Consider the following 24,042-nt stretch of genomic DNA (forward strand, 5'->3'; position numbering starts at 1 on the left):
AAATGGAAAATAATTGCTCAATAATGGGCGCTGAGCTTCCTTCTGAGGTGATGAAAACATTCCGAAACTGCAGGGTGATAACTGCACAACACTGAACACACTAAATGTCTCAATTGGATATTTTAAAATGGTTAGAATGGTAAATTTTATGTGTATTTTACAATAGAAAATTGAAAAGAAAGTTGAGAGATGTTATTACAGGAATTAGAGGGTGAAAAGATGGTTTTGTAGCTTGCAAAACTATTAAGTTCTAACGTGTCTAATAGTATACATTCTTATATTCTATAGCGAATAAAAAGTTTTATAAAATAATTTTTTTACTATGCTAGACATTATTTCTAAATTTTAACTCTAAGTGGATAATTTGTCCATTCAAAAGGAAAATACACTTTATTCTAATAGCAGGAAGAAAAAAAATAATTGAACAAAGTATTTGATTTGAACCAGATATTAATTCCAATATAAAACGAGGGTTGGGTTTTTTTTTTTTTCTGTTTTTCAGACAACTTTCACTATGCAGCCCTAGCTGGCCTGGAACTGACAAAGAGATCAACCTGCCTCTGCCTTCCAAGTAAAGCTTTAGAAAGGACATTTTATAAACTGTAATTACACAAAGTCCTATTACCCTTGGGTCCTTCTTCTTAAACTGTTTTAGCAATTTTATGTGAATGAGAGAATGAAATATGCAACATTTTTGCCATGTGCAACATTAAACAGTGTGGTCATTAAAACAGACAAAAAGCATACAACTAATGATGTGTGGAACAAGACAGGGTAGCACACAGCTATAATCCCAGCACTTAAGAGCCCAAGGCAGGAAGATCACAAATTCAAGGCCAGCCTAGGAAACATAGCAAGACTCTTGTCTCAAAAAGAGAAAAAAAGATTTATGGATACTAAGATAGAAAATAAACCTTTAGATACACATGACTACATAGAATAAACTCATTTCCTCTCCTGTACAAACACACATGTGGTAGAGACTTCAAGTCTACAGAAAAATGTCTCAGGAACTGAGTTAGGAAAAGATCAAGTAACATCTGTGATGGTATGCTGTCCCGAACAGAAACAATTAACAGAGTATCAGGCACTCTAAAAAAAAATTAGCACCATCTCTTCTTCCAACTTCAACCTAAACTACTTCTATATTGACATTATGAAACTGCTGACTTTGAAAGTTTGACTGAAAAAATGTTTATACTTGAGCTTGATTTTTCTAAAGTGGCAATAATTGTCTACTTTGAGAATGCTGGGAATTTTACTATCTTTTTACTATAGCCTCCTCCACAGTATCTCAAAACTACCAACAAAATAACAAAGAGAAGATATAAAAATAATCGAATGTGAACTGCCAAATGTGAATTAAGGAAGTCATCAGGAAGATTTTGTTTTCTAGCTTTATGATTTTTCTCACAATATTTGGAGTTTAAAGATCTTCCCCAAGAAACCTTTTTAAAATAAAAGTTTTATTGGAGAAAAATAGAACCACCACATACACAAGGGAATAAAAGCACAAAAATTCAACTGATACAGAACAACTGAAACTCACAATTATGCAATGTAGTTTGCCATTACTTTTCAGTTTCTTAACCAGCTTCCCTTAATAGTCTGGTTAGTTTTTCAGCTGAAACAGCATCAAATTTTCCAAGAATTAAGAACCCCAGAAAAGGGACCCACTCTCAAGATAATGAATGTGGTATCAAGAGCCTCCTAGTAGCAACAACTTTACCTAAATATTCCTTAGAGTAACTAGTGAGTGGTGTAATAGTCTCCATATCCCAGAGACCAACAAGGATTAATCAGAACACTGATGCTGATGGTCCAGTAAATGTAACAGCCACATTTCCTTGTCAGAAGAGCTCCTGTAAGGAAATCGGAGAGGAGCTGGACAAAAATATACGAAATAGCTGCTCGAAAAAAATTGGGAAGCTAATTATAAATATTAATATATAGTCAAACAGTGTGCAAGTTGATGCATTAGAGAAATGGGCAACTTAAAAAAATACAGACAGCTGGCCACAGGTCTTTGAGAATTCAAGAGAACCAACAATAGTAGACATAGAGTCCCAAATCTCCTAAGCTGAAGGTTCAGGTCTAAGTAATGCCCCTAACTGGCTCCAGAAAGATAAGAAAATATGCTGCTGGATAAAGCACTGAAGAAGTCCTAATTTAAAAGCAAACACTAAAACTGTCTGCTTCTCTCCCATAATCAATTCCCTTCATAGAAAAAGAAACCAGGAAGCAAAGCAAAACCTCTGGTGATGAAGAGAAGTCTTTTACTCACATTCTGAATTAGAAGAACAATACTTTTGTTATTCTGTGTGTGTGTGAACAATTTGGGGACAATTCCCTGAAAAGCAGGTGTCCAGTGGCTATGAGAACTCTTAAATTCAAGCAATTAAAAAAAAAAATAGAGAACTTGACATTTTCAAATAAGGAGTGTGTAAGTGAGACAAGGGAGAACCATATGTAGAGTTTCTCCAAGCCAGGAGGTGGATGAAAGTAAAATCTTTGTTTACCAACAAAGAGAAGAGATGCTTCCAAAAAATAAAAAAACACTTCAGTAGAAAACACTGGAATGCAAATCCTAGGAAGCCTCTAACAGTTGACAACTGGCCCAAGTTAAAGACAAAACGATGCAAACAACATTTAAAGACTGAAGCATGATGAAATGTAGCTGGTGATTTTTGCTCCTGAAATTTACAAAACAGGTTGATTTTGGTCTCCTGTGATTTTCATACTGTATTCATTTTTAATAAAAAGAACTGGATTTCCCCCTTTTACTATGTTCTTCTAGTATGAGATGATCAGTAATTTTTCTATTTTATCTATTTTAATAAGTACCTGTTAATCAGCACAGTAAATTTGGAGCTAAGTCTTATGTACACATCCCATACTCATAAATGGAAAACTTTAGGATGTGAATATATAAGGTATTATGGAAGTAACTGCCACCCTACTTGAAAAACTTGTTTCCAAATAAGGTTTCTTAACCAATCCCTTCAGTGTAACAGAATGCCAACAGCAATAACAACTTAATTTTCTTTTCAAGGGAAACCATAAAATGGGTGAACAACCAAGTCCAGGGTGGTTTTTCTATATGATAAATACATCCAGAACTCTGTACAGTAAATAAAGTTTGCATGCAGTTTAAGTATCTTTAAGTCACTTTTAAGCAAATAAACCTTTTGCTTCATTGATGATGTATAAGAATCCCCCTCCCCTTTTTAATGGCCATAGGGGTCTCTTCCCCAGTTCCAAAAGGAATCATGAAGACCGAGTACTTTCTTAAAGAGTTTTCTGCATATCATACTAAATAACATGCAAAGAGTTCAACAACATTCTTCTTAAAGGTTAAGTATTACTCTTTAAAATGGGCATGTTAACCACTGAGAAAAGTCCACACAACTATTTCCATTACACTGCTTCATTTGGTCATTGGAAGTATAAAAGAAGTCAAATAATATGAGATTCAACAAGTTAGTTTATCCATTGGCTACAGCATATGACAACAAATGTTCCAAGGCCAACATTCTATGCAATATAGTTGTACTGATTTGGATTTTCTTTATCTCTTTCCATGTAGTCCCGGTCAATTAGAGATTCTATTCTCTTCTTTAGATCTGCAGGCTGTAAAAGAAAACATATTTTCAATGCAAAGCTCATAACCATCAACATAAGCCTATCTACCAACATCCCAACAAAAGAGAACAAAAGGCCCCAGGAGTCAGGCAGATCTCTGTGAGTTTGAGGCCAGCCTGGTCTACACATAGCAAGTTTCAGGACAGCCAGAGCTACACAGTGAAACACTATGGTTTTTTTTTTTTTCAAAGAGGGGTGAGGGTGAACAAAAGCAGGTGTGGTGGCACCTGACTACTACCCTAGTTCAGGAGGATGAGATAGGAGGACCACAAGTTTGAGGGTAGCCTGGATCTTGTCAGCCAGATCCTGTCTTAATCCCCCATCAAGGTGTCTGTTTATACACTACACATATATTATACTACCATACTCCTATCATTATATAACATTTCCTACTAATTTATTTTTACTACATTTTTTGAGATTTATTTTTATGGATATGGGTGTTTGGCTTGCATGTTAGTCTGTGTACCATATATTAGCAGTACCCATTGAAGCCAGAAGAGGGTGTCAGATCCCCTGGAACTGGAGTTAAAGATGCATTAGCCATCATGGATACTAGGAATCAAACCCAGGTCCTCTACTTCCCTTCCTCCCTTCCTTCCTTTTGGTTTTTTGAGACTGAGTTTCTCTGTGTAGATCCTAGTTTGGTTCCAGCACCCACATCAGGTGGTTTGCAACTGCCTGTAACTCAAGCTCCATGTGGAGTCGACACATCTGTATACAAGTAAACACCCACACAGAGATACATAATTAAAAATAAAATCTTTAAAAAAATTATAGCCTTGCACGGATAATTAATTATACTTATCTCTTGAATGATAAAAAGCTACTATATTGTATATATGGCCCATAAAAGTAATAAAAGCATTCTTTGGTATGAACACGTAACTGGTTCTAGAACCCTGACACACCAAAATCTGCCAATGTTTAGTATTTGCATATAAATTCCTGCTATCTTCTAGTACAGTTTAAAATGGTCTTGGTCAGGTGTACTGATACATGCTTACAATCCCAGCAATGGAGAATTTGAGGTAAGAGGATGACTTTTGAGGCCAGTCTGAGCTACAGTCAGACCCTGATATAAAAAAAATCAAATATTTCCATATCACTTACAATACCCAAAATTCTTAAGGTGTTATAGTTCAAATACAAACAAAACTAAAAGCCAAACAAATGAACTAGCTGGTTTTGTTTGTTTTTTTTTTTAGACAGGGTCTCTCTTTGTAGTCTTGGTGTCCTAGAACTTACTATATAGACCAGGCTGGCCTCGAACTTAAGAGATCCACCTGCCTTTGCCTCCCCAGTGCCAGGATTAAAGGCATTCACTACTACACCCAGCCAGGTAATGCATTTTTTGTTTGTTTGGTTTGGTTTTGGTTTGTCAAGACAGGGTTTCTCTGTATAACAGTCCTGGCTATCCTGGAACCAATTGGCCTTGAACTCAGAGATCCACCTGCTTCTGTCTCCCAAGGGCTGGGATTAAGGGCATGCCCCACCACTGCCTGGCCTAGCTAATGCATTCTCAAAGGATGTTTTCAACCTTTGGTTTGTTGAAGTCACAGATATGGAATCGATGGCTATGAAGGGCTGATTTCAAAGTCAGCCTTGGAACACAGTAAGACCCTAACGCAAAAACAAAAGATAAAACAAAAAAGAAAAATAAACAGGGAAGTAAAATTCCATTTACTAACTCCAAGGTTTAAATAACAAATGGCTTTGGCTTAGTAATGATCAAAGTATAGTGAGTGATCTCCTCCATTCTAGCATCAGTAAGCATTCTTGCTGGAGGTGAAATAATTAGTTGAGCATGTGTGCAAGTGTGGTAACGAGGAGGCAGTTTGAGGTTTTAAGAAGCAACCTACCTTATTAGAAGTAATAGCTACTACATACTTACATACATACCAAACTTATTACTAAGTGTTTTATACTTCCCATCTCATTTAAGCCTCAAAATAATAGTACGAGCAAAGTATAATTATCAATTCCAAACAAGCTCAGCAAGATTAAATGACTTATCAAAGTCCAAAGCTGCTAGGAATCCTAACAGCCAGAGTCTATGCAACCTCTACCAAATGTTTCTTATTACAAAAGTTTAGAAATCATTTAAAATTTGGAAAATAGTCCAGTACATTACCTCCTTGTCTAAACACCTTTATTACTGGACATTTGTATCGGAACAAGCCAATGTGTTGACCAAGTTCAGTTTACTAGAACATATTGTTAGACATTTTCAAAAGACACTAGAAGTGCTTTAGCACTATGATCCACCCAGCAGCCTCTGTAACAGATCTGAGAAGATATTTATATAATGTAACTAAACAAGATAGAACTCAATTTAATAACCAAATATGTCAATTCTACAGAAAAGTAAGACTCAAAAGATAGAGTGAATTAAAAAATTTCAAAGCCGTATTTACTCACTAAACTTTCAAGTATAGGGAAGAGCTTTTGTAAATTGTTTCCCCAATTTATCACAGTTGTATACATATACCAACAATATTCTTTTGTAACAATATTCTTTTGTGAATCACATGTATGACTATAGGAAGTAAATCTTGTTGTTCCAAATGGCTTTATGCCTTTAATCTATATTTGCAAGATTAGTGTCTAAAGTCAAATGTATTCTCTTTCATTTATAACAAGTCCCAGTATGGAGACACAGAAACACCTACTTTTACTGGAAATTTTAGCTGATTGTAGACCTCTGAAACAAGAAGATTGTGGCTAAGTGTTTTTCTCATCTTCATAATTCGGACAATCGCAGCATCAATTTGGTATTGTCTATCTTGAAATACTCTTTCTGTAGTGCTTGCTTGTTCTTCAACCTAAAAAAAAGTTTTCAAACGAAGTCAAACTTAATTATTAAGACAAACTGTACATTGGGGACATAACAGTGTTACTGTTCTAAAGGCACTGACTCATCTAAATGGGACCTTATAAATACAGACACAAGAAGAAAAAACTTGACAAATATAGCTCCTTTCTGTTCTAATCATACTGCCCTGTACCAATAAAGCAATGCCTACAAAGGCTGACAGAAAAATACCACCTTTGAGGACGCAGGAGATAGACTCATTTGGTCAAGTGTCTGCCCTGCAAGTATGAGGACCTGGTTTTTAAATTTAATTTTCATGAACTCATGTAAAAACAGATAAACAGATTCTAGGAACTCAAAACCTAGCCAGCCAAGCCTAATTAGTGAGTTCCAGGCAAGTAAGAAACCACGGCAAGAAACAAGGTCCTAAGGAATGACACTGGAAGTTGTCCTCTGGTCTTCCCTAAAATTTAAAATGTTCACACTCATTGATCCAAATTTACTTCCATGAATTCATCTTAAGGAAAAGATTAGAGATTATGATTTAGGTACGGATTTTTTAAAATGGGCCACATACAAGAATATTATGTAGCTATTTAGCATTGTGTTTATTTTTAAAATATGTGTGGGGGTATGTACATTAAGTGAGTGTGGTTGGGGATGTAAGAGGACAACCTTGGGCATCAGGTTCTTTTCACAAACAAATCAAAAAACAAACAACTACGTTGACTGTCAACCCTATAATGTTTACTCCTCAACAAAAAGAAACATAAAATCAAATACTGAAATGTACTTGGGTAGACATAGGGACAGAAAATGTTAATAATAATGGCAGCATTAGAGAAATAAACTGTAAATTTCAGGGCTGGAAACATGGTTCAGCAGTAAAGAGAACCTGTACATTAACAACCATCTGTAACTCCAGCTCCAGTGAAACCAATACCCTCTTCTGGCATATGGGCCCCAGGCCTGATGTGATGCACAGACTCACATGCAGGTAAAACACTCAAGCACATAACACAATTTTTTTTGGGGGGGGTGTTCAAGACAGGGTTTCTCTGTGTACTTTTGGTGCCTGTCCTGGAACTTGCTTTATAGACCAGGCTGGCCTTGAACTCACAGAGATCTGTCTGGCTCTGCCTCCCAAGTGCTGCGATTAAAAAGGCGTGTGCCACCACCACCCAGCTACAATTTTTTTAATCTGTAAATTTCTACTATAAACACACATAAACCTAATACAGCAGGACAAGAGAGCAAAAGGTTTACCGTTTCTTTCATTTGGATTTGATTGATCTTTATCCTGAAGAGTTTGTGTTTGAAGTCGTCATTACAAATGAATTTGTCACCATCTTCGATATCTTTGCCCTTTGGATTTTTAGCCAGAACTCTAGCTTTGCCACAGGCTAGTGACTGCAGTGTTCTCCTTAATTCTCCATCCTCTGAAGAAGTAATGGTTAGTCATTTGCTAGTAACATGCAGAACACTACATTCAACATCAATTTGATTTCTACACATTCTCTACTAAACTGTGTCTTTTTTCCCCAGGTCATCAACACCTGCTCTTTGTGCTATCCAATAACAATTTTTTTCTAGTTGTCTTGTAAAATCATTGTCACCCCATGCAAACAACTACTAAAACTTCTGATGCAACATTTCACTTCTCTCAAGTCAATCACTAAAAGGACACTCCACATTGTAGATGGAAGTTTCTGTCCCACCTGGTCCTGCAGCTGTTCAGTCCCAAATAAACACAAAAAGGCTTATACTATTATAAACCGTTTGGACTATTGTTCAGGCTTATAACTAACTAGCTCTTATGCTTAAATGAACCCATAATTCTTGCCTATGTTTAGATATGTGGTTTGGTACGTTTTCTTAGTCCAACATTCTCATCTTACTTCCTCTGCATCTGGCTGGAGACCCCGTCTCTCCTTTTCTCCCCAGCCTTCTCCTAGTCTGGTCACCCCACTTATACCTCCTGCCTGGCTACTGGCCAATCAGCATTTTATCAAACCAATAGGAGTGACAAATCTTTACAGTGTACAAGAGCATTATCCCACACCACCACTTGGCTGTTTTATTATCATTCCAGTATGTTTTATTCTCCATTAACCTCTGTTTCATTGCTAATGATATTACTAACCTAATCCAATGAAAATCCTAGAATTATCTTTTAATTTTTCCTTCACCTTTATTCCACCATGGCTGTAGTAATTCCATTGCTGTTGGAATCATTTTACCAGGAGCCCGTTGGGACTTTATGTCAGAATTATCTCTATAGTTTCTAGACTAGACTCTTTTCTGTTCCAGGTGGCTGGCCCTATCAATGCCAGGTAAGTTGTTATTTCCTTTAAGTCATATGTTTTGAGTCACTATAGCAGAGGCTTCAGCTGTATTCATCAGTCTATCTATACATCTTACCTATTGGATTTTATAGCTTACCATTCTAAGCTACAAACTTTTCATGCTTCCTACCCACACCACCTAAGCCTTTCTCACACTATTTCCTTTATTTCACATGCCTTCTCTCCAACTCAAGTCCCACTCCTTCCACAATGATTTCTTGCTTAACATACTTCTTGTTAGAACTATATACTGGTACTTACTGGTTTTGAAATTGCTAAGAATACAGAGGAAGGGGCTGGAGAGACATCTCACCATTGAAGAGTACTTTCTGGTCTTTCAGAGGACCAGATAGATACCAGTTTCCAGCACCTACATGGTGACACACAACTCAAGTTCCAGGGGATACAATGCCCCCTTCTGGCCTCAACAGGTTCCTGCACATGTATGTTATACATATACTGTGCTCATAACATAAACATAAATAAATGAATGAATCTTTTAAAAAAAAAAGAGTACAGAGTAAAGGATTACTTCCTTGTATCTCCCAGAGTCTGAACACAGTGACTGCACAGAGTAGAGAACTACAATTGCTTGATATTGACAGATGCAATACAAACCTATCCCAGTAGCTTGCTTAATCTCTTCTAAACTGAATTCCTCCCCTTCGTTAAACATTAGCAGCACCAGGGTTTGAAAAAGAGAGACCTGAAGTTCTTTTTTGCCCTGTTAAGAGAAAAAGCAAGTTAGCCTAGTTTAAAAAAAATAAAAAATTAATAAAAAAAAAATCTCTTCTAGGAAAAGCATTTTTAATTAGTGAGTTAAGAAGCACAGATTAACATTATCCAAAACTCTGCTTCAGGTGGCAATAAAATGTGAAGTTTGAGGTTGAGGTTTAGGTATGATTCCACAAAAAATGAGGTGAAGGATTAGTTAGCCTAATAGCTTTTTTTATAATCCTTATTAAAACAGAATAAAGTAATGGAAATAACCCTGTGTATCAATATAAATATTCACCATAAGCAGCAAGAAATTATTACTCTGAGTGCATTTTTCAGACAGAGTTTCATGTAGTCCAGACTAGACTTACTTGCTATTTAGCCAAGTGTGTCCTTGAACTCTCTATCTTCCCGCCCCTCTATCTTCCAAGGATTACAACCCTGTGCCACTCACTATTCCTCACTTTCAAATGTATTTTGACTTTGTTAAGATCAGTAATGAAGAGCTGTAGGAATTTTTTTAAAAAATTGCCTTATATCTCACTCTAGCTTCCAGTAACATGATTTCTGACAAGACAGTGTGAACTCTGCATCCACAAGTAAAGAAAGACTATTGTTTTCGATTTTAGAGAAGGCCAACTCAATTGTTGAAAAGGTGGGACCATCTTAAAAAAACACAAAGCTTTAACAAGCTACCACTGTTGCCATGTGGTATCAAGGCCACACTTACAAAACAGCAGCTTGAACCTTCAAAATAAGCGACTTGACTTCCATAAAAGATGAAGGCAGAAATGAAGGTTTGGGAATATCTACTTACCTCTTTAAATTCAGCTTTTAGCACACAGTGTCCCAAAGTTGACTGCCACTGGAGTTTCCTGCCACTGTGTTTGCCTAAGTAAAATGTCTTGAAAATTTCCTGAAGCTTTACCATCTAAAGCAAATAAAATAAGTGTTTCTTTAAGCTGTATATGCAATAGCACCTTCAGAGATTTTTTTACTCATTTATTGGATCATGAGGTGGAGTGTGCATGCCATAGGATGCTCAGGAAGGTCAGAGGACAACTTTCAGGAGTTAGTTCCCTCCTCCCACTTTGTGGGTTCTGGGGATTAAACTTCAGAGTTCAAGCTCTGGGTGTTAGGTGCCTTCACCCCTAGGCAACCTCAATGACCTCCCTCTCACCACTCATATTTAAAATTTTTTTTAATTATTCATGTATTTTTTAGGTATGAGTACTCTGCATGAGAGAGAGAACTTCAGATCCCATTATAGATGGTTGTGAGCCACCATGTGGTTGCTGGGAATTGAACTCAGGAACTTGGGAAGAACAGCCAGTGCTCTTAACTGCTGAGCCATCTCTCCAGCCCCCTCTTACCCTTCTTAACCCCATCTAAAGTAACTTCTGATAGCTTTCATGATTATCCAGTAGGTATCAATCTCTTTAATATAAAGTCAAAATCTCCCCAATGTAACAGTGCTTGGTGATCTTTACACTCTTTTAGCTCTTCTACACTATTTAATCATTCCTTTCACCTCTGGTCACTTGGGCTTCTATATTCTACTGACTCCTTTCTCCCACTGCTGCTTCTGCCCAAGTTTCTTTAATAGGTTCCTCTTCTTACCATCTGCTAAAGGTGAGCCTTTCTAAAGTTTGAGCTCTGCCCTTTCTCTTCAACTTCACCATATTCTTTCTTTATGACACTTTCCATAGAGGACTCTCAATATCTTTCTTTATTCAACCTTCTAGGTTTTTGTCCTGAGTGGAATAGTTTCCAATGCATTAGGGGGTACTCATGTATACATCATATTCACCAGTCCTGCCTTCAGGTGAAATATGTACAACATTTTTTTGACAGCTAAGATTATTATTAAGAGGTCACAAGTTAAGAAATAGAAGAATAATTGGGGAAAATAGCACTAAATTTAGAGACCTACCTTCACTAATATGTTCAAGTGGACTTGAAAGTTGAAGTAAAAGAATAAAATATTAACACTCATTTTGTTCCTATGTTTGCTGACATAAGCCTTTAAAAGGCATATATTTTCAAATGAAAAGCAGAAAAAAAGTGTGATTTCTATGCCTATAGCTTAGGTCTGAAACAGTTAATCTTACCTCTGGTGGCAAATGGACTTCCATTGGCACATATGTTGGCCAGTAACCCATTGTCAGGATATTCACAGTTAATTCAATATTGCCAGGTACGTTCTGGTTCTGCATATACTATAAAAAGATCAACATACACACTGAGGTTACAAAAGTATATACATCATACCATAATTAACTGACTCATTTAAGAATTTCCTTATTCTAAAAATATATGTGAATACTAACCACCCTGAAAATAAAGGCAACTAACTATTGAGACTTGAAATGCCGGTTACACAAAATGCAGTAGACAAATACCCAAGTGGCTATTTTGATACAGTGGCATACAAAATTCCCATTAAAACATCCTAGGCATTATTAACTCAACTTCTCACAAAAGCTGGGGCTGTTATAGCATCTCTTCTCCATTCTTTTCCCCCAATGCTACCTGTAGTCCCCACCTTTGGAGACCCCTACATGGATTGGAACACCTTGCAGCAACTCCCATTCCTCACCCCACCAGCCAGCCCAAGTCTCTGGTTTTTCAACTGCTTCATTCCCTGTTTGAAGGTGGTGACCTGAAGTGGGAAAGGAAGAAGGGGAAAGGGCAAGGCAGATAAATCCTACTCTGCAGCTACTGACTCTGAACTTTCTCCATCGAGTCCTTCAGTTCCATTTACCACCTTCAATACAGTGGTCAAAAAGTCATTACTGAAACTCTCAGAGTGTAAAATCTAATTTGCCATCACTATTGTCTAGTTCTTGCTACTACTGCTCTCTGAGACAGGGTTTCACTCTATTGCCCATATATCATTATTTCAGCATCCAAAGTAGCTGAGACTGCAGTTATAAAAACTACATCTGGTTATGTTCTTAAAATATTTTAAAACAGGGCTAGAGAGATGGCTTAGCGGTTAAGAGCACTGACTGCTTTTCCAGAGGTCCTGAGTTCAATTCCCAGCAACCACATGATGGCTCACAACCATCTGTAATGAGATCTGGCACCCTCTTCTGTATACATAATAAATAAATAAATCTTAAAAAAATATTTTAAAACAAACAAAATTTTTTTTTTTTTTTGGTTTTTTGAGACAGGGTTTCTCTGTGTAGCTTTGCGCCTTTTCCTGGAACTCACTTGGTAGCCCAGGCTGGCCTCGAACTCACAGAGATCCGCCTGGCTCTGCCTCCCGAGTGCTGGAATTAAAGGCGTGCGCCACCATTGCCCGGCAACAAAAATATTTTTAAACAACCTGCTATCCATGTCTTCAAAACTACAACTCCAGCTTCTCATCTCAAATGTCCCCACAGATATTATATACCTCTCCACCTCACCTCTCTCCCATTACAAACTCTGAAAGTCCTCCAACCTTGATTAGATGTCAAAAAAGCCCTGATCATACTGTCTAACTATAATTCTTACGCTAACTTTAGTCTAATACATTTTACTTATATTTCTGTCTTATTCTAGGTGTTTATTAAGACTAAATTCTCAAGTAGGTCAAATGTATTTACATTTCATTGATGACATTTTCTTCTACTATATCTTTTAAGTTGCTATGAAGTTATTTGTAACAAATATGTTTCTATTTATCCTCTTCAATATGGACCGCCGCAAAGGCATAACTTAAATATCCTTAAGTTCAAGGAATTAAGTAAGAGTTTAACTCACTTTTACCTGTTTGAAGTGAATCATGATGTCTTTAGAAAGCTCCATGTCTTTAAACATCCCTTCAAGCTTGCTGGTGAATGCGGCTCCACATTCTATTGAAGATGTTTGTATATTTATAATATTTCAAGATAGTACAAAGTATTTAAAAATCAGAAAAAAATGCAAATCTTACTTGGGCATAAAATATGACCTGTAACTACTGGTAAGAGCGAAAATAAATTCTTACCTCCCAGTATGTGCCCTACTAATTCAGAGGCAAACTCTTTAATCCCATAGCAACCTTATCTACTTTCAAGTATATTTGGGAACTTTTCATACAAATAAACAGAAGAATAATTCTTTATCTTTAAAAAAAGCCAACAATTGTGTGTGTGTGTATGTGTGTGTGTGTGTGTGTGTGTGTGTGTGTGTGTGTGTGTGTGTGTGTGTGTGTTAGAGGGTCAGGAAATGTGTGTACAGGTGTGGGCACCCATTCATGCATATAGAAGCCAGAGGACATTGGCTGTACTGCTCTACCACACTCTACCTTATTCTTTTGAAACAGGATCTCTCATTGAACCTAGACCTAGGCTGGCACCCAGGAAGCCCCAGAGATCCTCCTCTCACCCAACCCCTAGTCACTGGGGTTATACATACACATGGCCTTTTCACATGAGTGCTGGGGATTTAAACTCTGGTCCTCATGCTTTTGCAGCAAGAGCTCTTACCCACTGAGCCATCCTCCCCATCCCCTCAGTTTATGTTTTTATGCATATCATCATGTGTACATGAAATGATTAACAAAAAAGCAATAAATGAAAATAGTACAATTAGCCCAACATTTCTCTCAAATACTAAAGAAAGGCAAAATTGAAATAATAAAAGAGAAAAATGAGAACAGCAAACATACCATGTTTCAGTTTGGACAGCATTGATTTTTCAGCATCTACAGATGCACTCTTGCCAACTAATAGGCGTTTGGCTAAATCTTTCTTATAGAAGGCCTCAAAAACATCTTTGCCTATATTAAATAAAAATATAACACTCATGATATGCCAAGTAAAGTTGTAACAAAATGGCTTCAAAAAGCTTAATCACAGCACCTCAAGTTATTTTACTTTATACATTTTATTCAAGTTTATTAAACTCAAGACACTGGAGGTCTATGTCTGTGCCAGACATTTCAAAAGTTCTTTACTGTAAAAAATTAAGACTGTATTATTAACTTTTCTTCAGAAAAAAAATTTAGTACACTGGTCCTGTTAGCACCAAAACCCAAGAGATTAAAACAAGCAGCAAAATCCCAGGTTCTTAATAGTGGAAAGGTCAAAGCACAAGGCAATTTAGTTACATTCCTCAACTATTTTCCCCACTTTGGTTTTTTGAGACAGGATTTCTCTATTTAACAGCCTTGGCTGTCCTGGATCTTGCTCTGTAGACCAGGCTGTCCTCGAACTCACAGAAATCCGCCTGCTCTGCCTCCTGAGTGCTAGGAATAAAGGTGTGCACCACCACCATCCAGTTTAAGCAACTATTCTTAAGGAATTAAAAATACAATGACTAAAATGTAAACTCTAGTTCTCTAACAGTCTCTCCAGGTTATATAAACGTCCCAAGTTCCTCTAGGATTGCTTTGTTTTGTTTTTGTTTGTTTTGAGACGAGTCCTTGCTATGTTGACTTAGTTGGCCTGAGATACTCACTATGTAATCTATACAGCAATGCTGCCTCCTGAATTCTAGACTTCCAGTACCTACCACTATGCCTCGCTCAGAGTGCTTTTTTTTTTTTGGAGCTGAGGATCGAACCCAAGGCCTTGCCGCAAGCGCTCTACCACTGAGCTAAATCCCCAACCCGAGAGCTTTGTTTTAAAAGAAAAGTATAAAAGCAGTAATCAACACTTACCATAGATAAATCTAAATATAATCATTATTTTATCCAACATTTTCTCAAGCTCTTCATCTGTAGCTTCTTTGTTGCCTGCACGAAGTTTTGAATCCACATACTTCGCTAAAATAAAGAAAAAGCATTGTTGTTTAGTGACCATGGGTGTCTAAAAGGTACTAACAACTACACATACCCAAACAAGACTATAAAATATTCTTTAGTATTTCTGCTATATGTACATGCATTTTATAAGTCTTCAATACAAGGAAGATCATGTTAACTTGTCAATGTCACTGGGCTAATAAATACCACAACCTAAAAGCATTAAGTCTGACTCCAGAGTATACTTGCTGGCTTAATGATATCAAAATGGGGTGTTGAAGGGCTATATAATGTAGCTCTGTGGTAGAGTACTTGCCTAGCATGTACAGGGCTGTGGGTTCAAACCCTAGTACTTCAGAGTTAAAAAAAAAAAAGAAATAAAAATATAAAATGAGGTACAGACAAGCTCATGGTAGAGGTTCCATGTAGCTCTGTGTAGGGTTAAACAAAGTCATTAGAAACATGAGTATCCTTCTCAAGTTTCTAATTTACATAGAGCATGCATTCATTCATTTATTTATTTATTTAATGCCAAATACTGTTTACTGAAGGAGGGAAGAGTTATTAAATACAGGCTTATAGCAAAATGGGAGAACCTCAGATGGCAGAAGTTTGCTACCGATGTTTTACAATCTTGCATCTAAGCTGTAACACCCTTTATGCAGGATACACAGACAAGGAACTTCCCTTAAGCATTCAGAAGGGTAGAACACGGCAGGGAATTAGCATAGGGAGGATATCAAGGTCAAGGTCAGCAAGAAAGGCAACAGTTACCCAAAACGGGGGGCGGGGGGAGCAGGGCCCTACAAGTCCCCCCTTTTACTAAAAAATGAGCTTCTGACTTAGGATGCATGGGACGTCAGCAGGTCACCTTACCCGTCATGGAGATGCCTGTGTGGCGCTCTGTCTTAGGTTGGTGAGTGCCCCCAGGCATTACCCGTCTCTGAATACTCATTATCATACAGGCTCAATCATGTGTGAGCTGCAGAGTTAACTATTGCCAAAGATCTCAAAGTGGCACTGGGCTTGCAATCTGTGTGTTCAACACAGAAAAGACCAACAGAGGTCCTATCCCACCCATAGCCAGTAGGCTAAAGGCAACTGAGCCATTCCCTTCCTTAACGAGCCTTCCTGCAAATTGGAGTCCTTTTAAGATGGTATCCCAAAAGCAAATGGAACTTGAGTTTATAACAAATTGAAATGTATATAACTGTTGAATTAAATTTATCATGCCCAGTAGAATGAAAGATTAACTGTGGTAGCTACTTTTGCTGCCAGGGTCTCCACTGTGCTAGCTGTAGTAAGCAATCATGAAATTGTAATCCCAGAAACAGTAGCAGCGGTGGCCACCACTGCTATAACACCACCACCAGCAGCAGCAATGTCAAATCATAGAGAATTCTTAAACATTACTTTTCTATTTGAATAGACCAGAAACAATACAGCAGAAGGCACAATTTATAAAATGTTTCAATGCAAACAAAATTAGACTTCAACCAAACCCGACTTCATCCTTTTGGCAGAGGACCTAGTTTCCTAGGGTACTAGTGCATGTGTAAGGAATCGTGAGAAGCAGAACAACACACCTGTATATTCAGTGAGCCTATATTATTAGATTTATTTTCATCCTGGACTTTTTATTCATTGTCATTGGAAATTTCATGCTGTCCTTTTCCTGTAGCTGTAACTGGAGACCTTTAGAAAATAGTACTCTGCACCATTCTAAATCACTATAGGCTTAGAAAGCACAGAATCAAGCTTGCTCACTAAAAGTAAATGAGGGCCAATGTCCTAGCTCACAAAGAATTTATATTATGTTTAACATGAAGGCTTTGTGAAGTTGTTTAGCTTGAAGGAATTTACAACTTACATCTACTACATCCTTAGAGACACTTTCAGATTTAGTATTACTAGCTAAGCAACATCAAACAAACAAGATAGAGGTATAATATGGTTTTACCTCAGAGTTTATCAATATTTATAAAACCAGAAAAAGAATATGAAACATACCTATTAGCTCAGCTGGCTTATTTGGTCTTTTATTAATGAATGTTTCAAATGCTTCTTTCATAGCATTGATAAATTTTTCATTTTTCATAAAGCAGGTATCAATTATATGGTCAACTTTATCTTTAAAGTCCAACAATTCTTGAACCATGGTTTTATCTTTTTCAGGATTAATAACAATAGTACTTCCAAAAGCCTGAAAATGAAAATGGTATAAAGAAAATAATCACCAAACCATATTCTAAAGTTGGCACATGTATTTAACAATCATAAAAAGGTATAGCTGTTTCTGAAGGAAAAGAGGGAAAAAAACAGATAATATTCCCTCCTAAACACAAAAATGAATGACCATTGGGTACACAATATCCTAATGGGGTGTTATTAGAAGACTCTAGAAGCTTTTTCTTACTGTTAAGGAAGTAGGGTCTATACTTTTAAAACAGGAATGAGGGAGGGAAAGTTTGTAGTTCAAACTTGGAAGAATAGACTCTAGATTTTATCTTAACTAAATGGTAGCAGAATGCTAACAATCCTTTAATCTCCTATATTCACTGAAGTATTAGAGCTAGAAATACCATCAAACATCACTCAAGTTTTATTGCTGATATGCCACACAGCTACATCTCAGGCTGATATTTCAAATTTTTTATTCTTTTTAAATTCCTTCCTTAAAAAATGCACCTAACAAGAAATGCTGATGTTCTTGATATGTAGATTATAAAACATTCAGGAGTAAAATCAACTGTTAATACCTTAATATACTCAATCCACTGTTGTAAGAGAACCTGAACTCCACCTCGAACTCTACTGAAGAGCTGATACAGCAGAGACAAATCTTCAATTCTGTTTTCATCAAGGAGATTATTTAAACCTGGTTTGAAATATTTTGGCATTAAAATAGAATCAAAAAGTGAATAAAATTGCCATGCATTTTACTAAAACAAATGTAAGTTGAAATTACTATTGTGATTCATGGTCTAAACTATAACTAAAATTTATGTGAATGTATCCTGTAAGAACACCAAGGTTTAGAAGTTCTTAGCTCTACATGCTAAGAAAACACACACACACACACACACACACACACACACACACACACACACACACACACACACACACAAAAGGAATACCTTCCTTTACTGTTTTCTTACATGTCCAAATTCCCATTGTTTCTATTTTGGGTCTGTAGTACTGAGGATGAACCAGGGCAACTCACACTAAAATGTTCTATGGCTACCCAGCCCAATTTCTTGACTGGTATTAGTTAGCAGAACTCTCTTCTTAGTTCCACTTTCAGTCAAGAAACCAGCAACTACAGAAAATTTAGGACAATGAACAGGGGAAAGAGTTGCCAGTCTTCAGAAATGAACGACATGCTTATCGCTTATCAAGTTTTAGTTTTTCGTCATTAAACTTTGTTTGAATGGGTCTCAATATTCTTTAACAAACTTTTGGTTAAGCTGTTTTCATAAAATGATTTTAAAGCACTAAAAACTTAAAACTACACACTAAACATCCTCCTTTACTTCTGATGCTTTTATGATGCTTAGTTATCAATAAGCAGTTTTCGCTACTAATCTTAAATGGCCAACTGAGACAAACAGTTCTGAGATCATTCTTCCACCACTAATTAAGACTAAGGAAATAGAGGCAGGTGGACCTGTGTGAGTTCGAGGCCAGCCTGGTCTACATATTAAGTTCCAGGACAGCCAGGGCTACACAGAAAAACCCTGTCTTGAAAAACAAAAAAACAAAACACACAAAAAAAACTAAGACAGCACATGTTAAGGATAATATTCATTTAAACCTGAACTTTGAGCAGACATGATGGTGACCTATCTAGTATTTTTCATTTTGATTTTATTTTTTATGAGTTCGAGTGTTTTTCCTGCATGTATGTGCAATGAGAATGCCTGGTGACCAGGGAGGATAACAGAGTATTTGATCCCCTGAAACTGGAATTTTGGATGGTTTTGAGTCACCATGTGGGTACTGGGAATTGCCCTTGGGTCCTTTGCAAGAGCAACAAGTGCCCTTATCCACTGAGCCATCTCTGCAGCCCTCATAATCTTTTATTTACAAATTGCCAATTACCTTTCTGAAGAATTGCTGTTAAGTGTTCACCTAGAAGTTGTTTCTCAACAGAAGCAATTAGCGACTTCCTAAAAGGAGGGAAGAGAGAATTGATACACCTTTCTGAAAATTTAAAGCTGCTAGAGAAAACAAATCAAATATTTCATTTTACATTGTTTGCCATTTCCATCCTATGTGTCAATTTAATAGTGCTCAAGATTTATTCTACATAATGCCTAAAGAAAAAAAACTAGTGTGTATTTCAGAATTTACTCAAAGTAATGATCTCCAAGGTCTTGCTCTGCCTAGCTTTTTCCACATTTCTCTGCTTTTTACTAAGAAGGTAACACAGTTATCTATGCTGCTTAAAGGAACTACTTGGTTAGTGAGGTTTAAGAAGTACAGAAGTAGCTTCTCTCTGAACACCCACTTACTGAGTTTTAATCAATATAAAGATTTTAAAAGCTGGGCATGGTGGTGCATGCCTATAATCCTAGAACTTGGGAGGCTGGCATTGGAGGATCATGAGTTCCAGGGCAGCCTGGGTTTTAGTGAAACTGTGCACCAAAAACACCAAAAAAATTTTAAATATCAGTCTCTAATACTATTTTAAAATTATATACTAAACACACACCCAACCAATAATTAAATCCTTGATTAAATCTAATTAGCTAGGGAAGATAATAACTTGAAGTTTACATTATGAAAACAACTGTTAAAGACTAAATCAGACTTGAATATTATTACTAACATGTTTAAGATGCCTAAAGTGCTTTACCAACAGTTTTAAGACTATTAGGCTGAGCATGTAATACTTACTGGGTGGTCTGATCTAAGTAAGTAATAAGTCTGTCTGCTTCTTCTTCTAGGCGTTTATTAACATGATGAAGATACTCAGGAACCTACAAAGATAGTTTTTATATTATTGTTTTCCTCCCCTTAAATCACTCAGAAAATATCAAGTCCAAAAGATCCGGGGAGCAGCCCCGTCAAATGTGACAAGGTAGAATGATGTAAAATTAGAGGTAGAGTTTATGATCCAGAATTCTGGCCTTTAAGAAGAGAGAAAAGAAAGGAGCACCTAAGTGAGAGAAGAGCATTACAATGTTGGGAATATAAATAGAAAGGGAAGTTTGTGTTCTACACGGTAATGTGTATTGTAAAAGATAGTAGATTTATTAATCATGATTTTTAAATACCTCTCTTTCTTGCATTAACTTTTGACCTTCAGCTGCATAAAGCCTGTTAGTTTCCTCCAAAAATCGTTGTTCAAAAGAGTCTTGGTAAATCTAGGAGGAGGGAAAAAACCAAAAGTATTTGTTAAATATTTACTGAATGTCTTCCATCTGAACTCTATATGAACAGCACTCTGACTGTGGATTTCAAACATCAAACTAGGAACAGTATTCACATTTGTAGGCAGTACAGTGAGTGTTTGTTAGTGAAACTTACTTGCAAATCAGACAGCATACTTAAAAGGCTTCGAAGTAAACTTCTATCAATTGCTTCGCCATTCCGCTCTCTCTCAATCAAGAGAAGGATGCCATCGATTGTTTTTGTCTGGACTTTCTGATCACTTATAATATGAGCCCTAAATAATTCTAGTCCCATGTCCCTAAAATTAAAAACAAGTAAGTATGATCTAAACTGGCAATACCACATCTGAACAGGCTTAGTTAACTTATCACATGTTAAGTAGAGCCCCAGACTTTGAAGCAGTGACTATAAAAGGATAAAATCCACATTTAATTTTGAATAACATTATTAAAGCATACAGGAAACTCATTTTCTCTTTAATGAGAACTGAAACTGAATTCCTAGCTTCCTCAATCACTTGGTTTTAGTCTCTTATTTCCTCTGGTGGCTATCTTTTCTTAGTTCAAAGACAAAATAATTTTCACTATTCTGGCACTGATTAGTTTACTTGGTCATTTATTAACTGGCTTCAGAACTCCAAAATCAGTGAATTTTAATCATTACTGAAGGTATATGCTAAGCACCTGGTGAGGGACCAATTCATCGTATTATTTTATTTTCAAGAACAAACAGACATTTCAGTATATAGTTACAAGAAAAAAGAACAAAACCTTAATGATCAGCACCAACAAGATTCAGGCACAGAAATTCTACAGTAAACTTTAATCCTCATACATAACATAGAAATTTCTTCATACACTATGAGGGAAAATTAGCTTTCTGCTATATTAGTTAGGGAAAAAATCTAGAACCCAAATGTGAATTTTTAGAATATTCTGAGTACACCTTGTTCTCTTTCATTATAATAATTAAGACTATGATATATAACAAAAATTTTCATAATACTTTTCTGGCATCCTTACCAAATGGAGGGTAGCATTGAATTCTGAAGAACATAAGTTCTATCCAGAAACAAAAAAATGCTCCTGATCATTATCTGTCAAAAAAAAAATCAAGCAATTTTTGTAATTTTGAAACTGCAATATTAGCTCTTAATGAGAATTTGAAAGATTTTACACTAAATAAACTACTAGGATCCAACATGCAAATAAATACATATAGCTGAGAATATGTCCCATATATTTATCTTTAAACTATTGTATTAATCCTTCTTGTGGTTTCTAGAAAACAGAAATTTATGATGGTCCTCTGATGTCTTTGCTACTTATGAAGTAACTGAAAAGGGAAACAGGAGGTAGTCATGGGTTGCATGCCTGCAAATCCAGCACTCAAGAGGCTAAAGCAGGACGATCTTGAGTTTCAGGCCAGCATGGGCTACATAGTAAGTTCTAGGTCAGCCTGTGCTTCACAGTGAGATCCTATCTCAGAAAAAAAAAAAAAGGAATCCTAGGTTCAGTTACTTCTTCCTCAGTAGCAGTGCTAGGGGGTAAAGCTGTCTTAAACTGCACTCATGGCATTTAGGGGGTGGGAAGTGGATTTAAATGTTTCTATTTGCATTAGAATAAACTAATACCAGACTAGGGAGGATAAAGAAATGTATCATCTAAATAAACTAAAAAATACCAGCTTTCATAAGTAATCAAATAATATATGGGGATATTACCAATAAGACTAATAAAGGAAGACACAACTTTAATGAGAAATAATTTGGGGTCAATAATTCAGAAAAAAAAAAGAAAAAGAAATAAAGTCAAGTATGATGGCTGATGCACGTAATCCCCAACTCTCAGGAGGTTGAGGCAGCAGGATTGCTATGAATCTGAGATTGGCATGAGCTGTATAGTAAGTAAGCTCAAGCTAGTCTAGATAGAGAGTATGACCCAATCTCAACACAAAAACTGCCATCAACTACAACAAAGACTCTAGAATGGAAATCATTCTGAAATGCTGGTTTACTTATAATTTGCAGTTTTAAAGTAAAAATCCAACCAAAATTATATTCCAATTTAGAATAAAAACAATTATAGAGAGCTTCCCTATTACAAAACTTATTTTTAATTATTGTGTATTACTTTCATTATATATTACACAAAGCAATGAGTTTTATTATACCACTTTCATATATGTATATCAATTATATTATTTCTTATTATATATTTCATTGTATCATTTTCATATATATTACAAAGCTTTTATTTTATTCACCTATATCTTTTGTTATAAGGTCTTGATATATAGCCCAGGCTGGCCTAGAGTGTATAATGCTTCTGTCTCAGCCTCCCAAGTGCTGGAACTCCAATTGTGTGCTGCCACATCTGGCTATAAAGGTTTGTTGCTATTACTATATAGTGCTCAGGATATACCCAAGGTATCACTCAGGCTAAGCTAGTGCTTTACTACTCTGCTACACAGTAATTCCCCAACAAAGCTGTCAAAACATTCTAGTGATTGAACTTGTTTAAAATGAAGTATGTAGTGCTATTTCTAACTTACCATTTGCCTACAATGATTTTGCCAGCATTTGTCAATCTTTTTTAGAAAAAGAACACTATCCAATGAATCCCTGAGACAGATGTTAAGGATATTTTAAAGTGTTTCATACAAGTAATATCTTTTGTCTTATTATTTTGTGTTAAATACAGAATACTCATATAATAAATGAAATTAAATAGACATTATAGGACATAATTCTATTTCTTAAACTACAGAAACAAATTAGATTCCCCCTTAACCTGCCTTTAAATCTAGTCTTAAACATAACTGAACATGGTGTTTTCTGTTTAAGATTATCCTCAAATGGAAATCCGCCAGAACAGAGGGTTAACAACAAGAAATTTTGACTTAATACCACACATGTAGATTTTGACCCTAATTAAAACTGAAAAATTGGCCGGGCGGTGGTGGTGCACGCCTTTAATCCCAGCACTTGGGAGACAGAGCCAGGCAGCTCTCTATGAGTTCAAGGCCAGCCTGGTCTATGGAGCGAGATCCAGGACAGGCACGAAAAACCAAAAAAAAAAAAAAAAAAAAAACCTGAAAAATTTCCAAACTTTGTTTTTTTCCTTTAGACAGAACAAAAATAATCTACCAACATAGGCATTCAACTTCCAATAGAGCTAAGCAAGAAAAAGCAAAAATGAAGATACTGTTTTAAAAAGGATATTCTCTGAATTGATGAATCTGTGCTTTAATGTGATCTTCGCAGATCTGTCTCAGCTGCTTATACAAATTTGCAGAAATCTTGTAAGAACAAAGGTTTTCTACAGCCTGCAAAATAGAACACGTAAATTTGTTAGGACAGGATAGAGTAGGGGAAGAAGTCTTAATAATCACATGAAGCCATTTTT

The 24,042-nt window shown here is 36.3% G+C and overlaps 1 protein-coding gene across 2 annotated transcripts in view; it reads right to left on the reverse strand.

Annotated features, from left to right (window-relative positions):
• Positions 1-1,449: 1,449 nt before the first annotated feature.
• The window catches only part of Cul4b (cullin 4B), a 43,423-nt gene continuing 20,830 nt past the window's right edge, over positions 1,450-24,042 (reverse strand). The window contains exons 6-23 of one of the 2 annotated variants that reach the window (XM_028893713.2): positions 23,859-23,962; positions 23,189-23,258; positions 21,658-21,731; positions 20,771-20,933; positions 20,518-20,607; positions 20,138-20,220; positions 19,340-19,407; positions 17,998-18,116; positions 17,249-17,441; positions 15,155-15,259; positions 14,162-14,272; positions 13,273-13,364; positions 11,631-11,738; positions 10,337-10,450; positions 9,421-9,526; positions 7,724-7,896; positions 6,315-6,467; positions 1,450-3,630 (exon numbers count right to left, since the gene is read on the reverse strand). In XM_028893713.2, the coding sequence (XP_028749546.2) occupies positions 3,535-3,630; positions 6,315-6,467; positions 7,724-7,896; positions 9,421-9,526; positions 10,337-10,450; positions 11,631-11,738; positions 13,273-13,364; positions 14,162-14,272; positions 15,155-15,259; positions 17,249-17,441; positions 17,998-18,116; positions 19,340-19,407; positions 20,138-20,220; positions 20,518-20,607; positions 20,771-20,933; positions 21,658-21,731; positions 23,189-23,258; positions 23,859-23,962 (2,022 nt within the window). In that variant the 3' untranslated portion in view covers positions 1,450-3,534. The remainder of the gene's footprint in view (positions 3,631-6,314; positions 6,468-7,723; positions 7,897-9,420; positions 9,527-10,336; positions 10,451-11,630; positions 11,739-13,272; positions 13,365-14,161; positions 14,273-15,154; positions 15,260-17,248; positions 17,442-17,997; positions 18,117-19,339; positions 19,408-20,137; positions 20,221-20,517; positions 20,608-20,770; positions 20,934-21,657; positions 21,732-23,188; positions 23,259-23,858; positions 23,963-24,042) is intronic. The other variant, XM_028893714.2, reaches the window with a different exon arrangement.

This window comes from Peromyscus leucopus, chromosome X (assembly GCF_004664715.2).
Source record: "Peromyscus leucopus breed LL Stock chromosome X, UCI_PerLeu_2.1, whole genome shotgun sequence".
Lineage (NCBI taxonomy): Eukaryota > Metazoa > Chordata > Mammalia > Rodentia > Cricetidae > Peromyscus > Peromyscus leucopus.